General features: G+C 52.2%; 1 protein-coding gene across 1 annotated transcript in view; it reads left to right on the top strand.

Moving 5' to 3' along the window:
- Nucleotides 1-526: 526 nt before the first annotated feature.
- The window catches only part of LAMB2 (laminin subunit beta 2), a 15,436-nt gene continuing 9,391 nt past the window's right edge, over nucleotides 527-6,571 (top strand). Inside the window, exons 1-16 of the mRNA XM_012811917.1 lie at nucleotides 527-624; nucleotides 715-776; nucleotides 904-1,076; nucleotides 1,161-1,296; nucleotides 1,375-1,448; nucleotides 1,858-2,046; nucleotides 2,139-2,202; nucleotides 2,434-2,636; nucleotides 2,739-2,859; nucleotides 3,218-3,406; nucleotides 3,607-3,786; nucleotides 3,903-4,015; nucleotides 4,260-4,339; nucleotides 4,431-4,563; nucleotides 4,767-4,925; nucleotides 5,001-5,128. Of these exons, the coding sequence (XP_012667371.1) occupies nucleotides 716-776; nucleotides 904-1,076; nucleotides 1,161-1,296; nucleotides 1,375-1,448; nucleotides 1,858-2,046; nucleotides 2,139-2,202; nucleotides 2,434-2,636; nucleotides 2,739-2,859; nucleotides 3,218-3,406; nucleotides 3,607-3,786; nucleotides 3,903-4,015; nucleotides 4,260-4,339; nucleotides 4,431-4,563; nucleotides 4,767-4,925; nucleotides 5,001-5,128 (2,003 nt within the window). The 5' untranslated portion in view covers nucleotides 527-624; nucleotide 715. The remainder of the gene's footprint in view (nucleotides 625-714; nucleotides 777-903; nucleotides 1,077-1,160; nucleotides 1,297-1,374; nucleotides 1,449-1,857; nucleotides 2,047-2,138; nucleotides 2,203-2,433; nucleotides 2,637-2,738; nucleotides 2,860-3,217; nucleotides 3,407-3,606; nucleotides 3,787-3,902; nucleotides 4,016-4,259; nucleotides 4,340-4,430; nucleotides 4,564-4,766; nucleotides 4,926-5,000; nucleotides 5,129-6,571) is intronic.

Below are 6,571 nucleotides of genomic sequence, written 5' to 3'. Positions count from 1 at the left end.
GGGCTTTAGAGGACTTTCTCCATCTCTCTTCCATCTGCATTCTGTCCTATCCCTAGAGCTGTCCTAAAGCTCCCAAGAGCTCTGAATAGAGGAGTTTGGGGCTTCTGCTTGTGCCCTCCTGCTTTTCTGCTGATGCTGGAGTCCTGGGGTTCAATAGTTGAGATGACAGTGATTTCTATGGCATCTATGACACCAGGGGAAAAGGCTATAGGCTCCTAGGCCCAGCATTGGATATCCCAAAGATCAAATCCTCTTACTGGTTCCTGCCATCCCTGCAACTCTGTGGGTTTCCTTCTGTGATGGTCTTTCTAAAGCACCAAACTCCCTACCTTCCCCTGGCCTACATATAGATCTGGATTTGGGGGCATAACAAAGATTTGTGGGTGAGGTGGTAGTGGCCAGTTCCTGGGGTGAGGATTGTTTCTGAAGGGCAGGGGTAAGATCAGGGTGGAGGCTCTCTGCCTGGTATTTCATTCCTGCCCCAAATCTGCTCCATGCTTTCCTTCCTGCCGTGCTTCCCAACTTTGCTCCAAGTTGCTGGACTCTAAGCTGGTGGAGGGACCGCTGAACAGACCTGGGTACAGACTGAGGGCCTGTAAGGAAACTGGCCAAGGACCTACACAGGTAGAGTCAGCACGGGACCCCAAAAAGGGATGGAAAGGCTTAGGCCCCACACCCTTTATTTTTCTTCATCTCTGTTTCCTTCCTTTTCAGGATGAAGCGAGGGAGGGGACAGCCTGTGCTCTGGGAACTTCAACTGGGCCTACTGCTGAGTGGTAAGCAGGCCTGGTGAGGGCTGGGGTTAGGGATGCAATGGTAGGGGCTGAGGTAACTGCCTCTGGGGCACATGGATTGGACTACCAGATGGGAGCTCAGCAGAACTGGCTAACCCACTGTCTCCAGTGCTGCCCACCACACTGGCCCAGGCCCTGGCCCCTGATGTGCCCAGCTGTTCAAGGGGAAGCTGCTACCCAGCCACAGGTGACTTGCTGGTGGGCCGTGCTGACAGACTGACTGCCTCATCCACCTGTGGCTTGCACAGTCCCCAGCCCTACTGCATCGTCAGTCACCTGCAGGTGTGGCTGCGGACAAGGAGGGAGGCCAGTCAGGGTAGGGCTGGCACTGCCCAAGGCCCTAATTCTAACCCCCACCCAACCCAGGACGAAAAGAAGTGTTTCTTGTGTGACTCCCGACACCCCTTCTCTGCTCGAGACAACCCACACAGCCATCGCATCGAGAATGTAGTTACCAGCTTTGCGCCACAGCGCCGGTCAGCCTGGTGGCAGTCAGAGAATGGTGAGGCCATGGGTAGGACAAGTGAGCAGGGCTGTCCACCAGTAGCCTCAAGCCTTTGACTTCCGATTCCTGTCTCAGGTATCTCTGAGGTCACCATCCAGCTGGATCTGGAGGCTGAGTTCCATTTCACCCATCTCATTATGACCTTTAAGGTGTCTGCATGTCTGGGAGTCTACCCAAATCACCCTGCTTGACTCCCCATTACCCCTGGACAGAGCCCTAGCTGATTAATCCAGACTCCCTGAGCTCATATGTTGTTCTCTGGCTTTATGAAAGCCTCCTTTGTCCTAACCTTCCACTGCCTTATACTTCTAGGCCTTTGCACATCCCCTTTTGTTGCTTCAGTCCCAGGCTGGGTCACATGCTATCCCTTGGGCCCCATAACCCCTGAGCCCTCCCCATACCTCCCCATTGGAAGTGGCTACCCTTGCTGGTCATTGTCTGACTTCCACCAGTAGCTCCCATCTTTTGGTGAGATTCTTGAGGATTGAGCAGGGCTCTTAAAGGCTTTGGACTAGGCTTGGGTCTGGTGTCTGCTGATCAGCCATGCCCCTCACCCAGACATTTCGCCCTGCTGCCATGCTGGTGGAGCGTTCAGCAGACTTTGGCCGCACCTGGCACGTGTACCGATATTTCTCCTATGATTGTGGGGCCGACTTCCCAGGAGTCCCACTGGCCCCCCCACGGCACTGGGATGATGTAGTCTGTGAATCTCGCTACTCAGAGATCGAGCCATCCACTGAAGGCGAGGTGAGAGCTGAGATCTAGGCTGGGGTCCAGAAGGAGGGGATGATGGGTCTGAGGCAAGGTGCAGTGTCTTAATCAACTCCCTGCCCCTACAGGTCATCTATCGTGTTCTGGACCCTGCCATCCCTATCCCAGACCCCTATAGCTCTTGGATTCAGAGTGAGTGCTCCACCCTTTGAGCTTGGCATGGTCTCAGTGTCCGGCTGGTGACTATTTGGGGCCTCAGTAACTATTTTGGGTTCTTCCTAGGACAGGTGCCAAGCCCAGTTTAGCTTGGGTGGCAGTAGACAGGAGGTCTCTAAAGGTGACCTTGGCAGCTGTAGCCCCTGGTAGGCATGGGGCAGCAAGGGCCTGCCTGACCAGTTGGCTCTAACCCTACCCTCAACTCAGACTTGTTGAAGATCACTAACCTACGGGTGAACCTGACTCGTCTACACACCCTGGGAGACAACCTACTTGACCCACGGCGGGAGATCCGAGAGAAGTATTATTATGCCCTCTATGAGTTGGTTGTACGTGGCAACTGCTTCTGCTATGGACATGCCTCACAGTGTGCACCTGCTCCAGGGGCACCAGCCCATGCTGAGGGCATGGTAAGGGAATTTGGATAGCTGGGATAGGGCACCCTATCCCAGTGGCAGACAATGGCAGGCAGGGCTGAGCAGTGCTAATAACCTACCTGTCCAACTCCACAGGTGCATGGAGCCTGTATCTGCAAACACAATACTCGTGGCCTCAACTGTGAGCAGTGTCAGGATTTCTATCATGACCTGCCCTGGCATCCAGCTGAGGATGGCCATAGTCATGCCTGTAGGAGTGAGTGATACCTTGGCCCCCATGGCTACAGAACTCTGCAGCCTGGCTGTGTCCTGGGTAAAACTTAGAGCTGGGAGTTAAACCCAGACTATGTCCAAAGGGTATCCAGGCCTTGATGACCCTGGGGAGCCCATCAATACTCCTCTACCATCTTCTCTGGGTTGGGGCCCAGGATAACACTGAGCCCTGGAAGTCCATGAACCTGTAAATACACATTCTGGTTTATGTCAGGGATCTAAGGTATCACCAGGGCCCTCTACACACCTTACTGTCAGGATCTCACCAGGGTCCTCTACACACCTTATCCTCAGGATCTGACCTCTCAAGTGGTCTTTGCCCTGCCCTTCTTCTCCCACAGAGTGTGAATGCCATGGGCATACCCACAGCTGCCACTTCGACATGGCCGTATACCTGGCTTCTGGCAATGTGAGTGGAGGCGTGTGTGATGGATGTCAACACAACACAGCTGGGCACCACTGTGAACTCTGCCGGCCCTTCTTCTACCGAGACCCAACTAAGGACCTACGGGACCCAGCTGTGTGCCGCCGTGAGGCTGGGATAGAGCATGGTGGAGGGAAAGCTGAACATGGGGCAGGAACCTGGGAGCCAGACTTCCATCCAGATTGTAGGAAATTAGGATGAGAAGCTTGGGGTGGGGCCAGACCAGGGATGTGGGGTGGGACTGAGGAGAGGACTTATGCTGGGCTAATTGGAGTACAGTAACCCTATACCTCTTTTTGTCCTTAGCTTGTGATTGTGACCCCATGGGTTCCCAAGATGGTGGTCGCTGTGATTCCCATGATGACCCTGCACTGGGTCTGGTCTCAGGCCAGTGTCGCTGCAAAGAATATGTGGTGGGAAATCGTTGCCAGCAATGCCGTGATGGCTTCTTTGGGCTCAGTGCCAGTGACCCTCTAGGCTGCCGTCGTATGTGCCTCCTGCCCTAACTCCTATGTTGACCTTTAACTCCTGGCCTCTTACTCCTTACTCAACTGAACCTAAGCACTGCCAGAGCTTCCCAAAAGCTCCCTCTTTCCCTGCAGGTTGTCAGTGTAATACACGAGGCACAGTACCTGGGCATACCCCTTGTGACCCCAAGGGTGGAACATGTTTCTGCAAACGTTTAGTAACTGGACATGGCTGCAACCACTGTTTGGTGAGACTGGAGGGAGCTAGAGCTCTGGGGTCAGGATTTGTCCTTAAAGCACCAAACTTGGGGGGTGATGTCCATGCCCCATTGTGTGGGTGCTGAGAACTTAGAGAACCCTCATGTCCAGGAGGCCAAGGGTGTGGAGTCCATGTTTTTACAAAGGGGTGGCAGAGACTGAAATGTGTGGTTGGATTCCGTGCTGGGTGGCAAGAGGATCTACTTCTGCCTCCCAACAACTCTTTTCCCCCAGCCTGGCCACTGGGGCCTGAGCCATGACCTGCTTGGCTGCCGCCCCTGCGACTGCGATGTAGGTGGTGCCTTGGATCCTCAGTGAGTGCTATAAAGGGGGCCTGGGAAGGGCTGAAAAAAGATTCTGGGCAGGAGAGGGCATTCTCCTTGAATAACCACAGTGTCCCCCCAGGTGTGATGAGGCCACAGGTCAGTGCCACTGCCGCCAGCACATGGTTGGGCGACGCTGTGAGCAGGTCCAGCCTGGCTACTTCCGGCCCTTCCTGGACCACCTAACTTGGGAGGCTGAGGATGTTCATGGGCAGGTTAGGAGTGCAGCAATAGAGGGAGTTATATGGGTGGGACTATAACTAGAGACTCAAGATTATAGCCAGTAGCTTGTGGGAGTTGGGGAACAATTACCTAGCCTTGAGTGAGGCCTTGGCAGAAGAAATGGATTTGGGGCTATCTGTGACAGAGGTAGTAGTACCTTACCTAAGTCTCCGTCCCTGGCTTCATTACCTCCCAGGTGCTTGAGGTGGTGGAGCGCCTGGTGACCAACCAGGACACTCCGCTGTGGACTGGCTCAGGCTTTGTGCGGCTGCAGGAAGATCAGATGCTAGAGTTCCTGGTGGCCTCTGTGCCAAGAGCCATGGACTATGACCTGCTGCTGCGCTTAGAGCCCCAGGTTAGACCCTGTGACATCTGACCTAGAGCTGAACTCTAATATGGGAGCATCTCTTCCATTATCCCATTTTTGCAGGTCCCTGAGCAATGGGCAGAGATGAAACTGACTGTGCAGCGTCCAGGGCTGGTGCCTTCCCACAGCCCCTGTGGGCATGTGCTGCCTAAGGATGACCACATCCAAGGGACTCTGCAACCAAATACCAGGTGAGGGCACTGATGGTAGCACCCAAAACATTTGGGGTTTGTGGGGCCAATTCTAAGCCCCACTGGGACTTAGAACTGGGACACTTGGAAGACCCCACAGCTCATTCATCTATTCCTTCCTTCAAATACCTCCTCCTGAGTGCTGTTTGCCTGTTAGGCATGACCTCAAGTCACAAGGCCAAGGCAGGAGTTAATGGGAAATCATCCATTGTTACTATAGAGAGGACCTGTGGTGGTAGGGTGGTGGCATCAGAGCACTCTAAGCAGATATGTGATTGTTCTGATTAATGTTTTATTACATTTAGGGTAATATTTATTTTATCTATCTTTTGCATCACTTCTTTTTAAAGGTTTGGTCATGTAAAATACTCAAACATAGAAGTAGCGAGAATACTATAATGAACTTGGCTGTACCCATTATAGACATTTTGCCAACTATGACGTGTGTTTTGTTTTTTTTGAGACAGAGTCTAAGTTGTCGCCCTGGGTAAAGTGCCATCGTGTCACAGCTCACAGCAACCTCAAACTCTTGGGCTTAAGCGATTCTTGCCTCAGCCTCCCAAGTAGCTGGGACTACAGGCACCCGCCACAATGCCCAGCTATTTTTGTTGTTGCAGTTTTCATTGTTTTAGCAGGCCTGGGTCGGGTTTGAACCCACCACCCCCGGTGTATGTGGCTGGCACCCTACCTGCTGAGCAATGGGCCCCACCATGTGACTTGTGTTTAGCAAAGATTCCTCTAGTTGCTGAGTGGAAAATAGACTTAAGCAGCCAAGATGGAACCTGGAAGATCTCCTAGAGCAGTGTTTTTCAGCCATTTTTTTTTTAATCTCAGGGCACACTCAAACCTATAGTTAAACTTCTGTGCACACTAAATTATGTAATCAAAAAAAAGAGTAAAAAAAAGCATATACTTACTATGCTTTGAACTTCTTTTGAAAATAATTTAATTCATGATCTTTATTTATTTATTTTTTGAGACAGAATCTCACTATGTTGCCCTCAGTAGAAGGCTGTGGCATCACAGCTCACAGAAACCTCAAACTCTTGGGCCCAAGCAATTCTCTTGCCTCAGCCTCCCAAGTAGCTGGGACTACAGATGCCTGCCATGACACCTGGCTAATTTTTGGTTGAAGTTCTCGTTGTTTAGCTGGCCTGGGCTAGGCTTGAACCTGCTACCTTTGGTGTATGTGGCCACTGCTCTACTTACTGAGCTATAGGTACTGAGCCATAATTAATGATCTTTAAAAATTTTCTTTTTTGATACAGAGCCTCAAACTGTCCCCCTGGGTAGAGTGCCATGGCATCACAGCTCACAGCAACCTCCAACTCCTGGGCTCAGTGAGCTTCCTGCCTCAGCCTCCCAAGTAGCTGGGACCACAGGTGCCCACCACAATGCCTGGCTATTTTTTTTTTTGTTTCAGCCATCATTGTTGTTTGGCGG

Source organism: Otolemur garnettii, unplaced genomic scaffold, assembly GCF_000181295.1.
Source record: "Otolemur garnettii isolate 467f Iridium unplaced genomic scaffold, OtoGar3 scaffold00179, whole genome shotgun sequence".
NCBI classification, from domain to species: Eukaryota; Metazoa; Chordata; class Mammalia; order Primates; family Galagidae; genus Otolemur; species Otolemur garnettii.
Note: the sequence above shows the minus strand (reverse complement) of the source record. Positions and strands in the feature narration are given on the sequence as shown.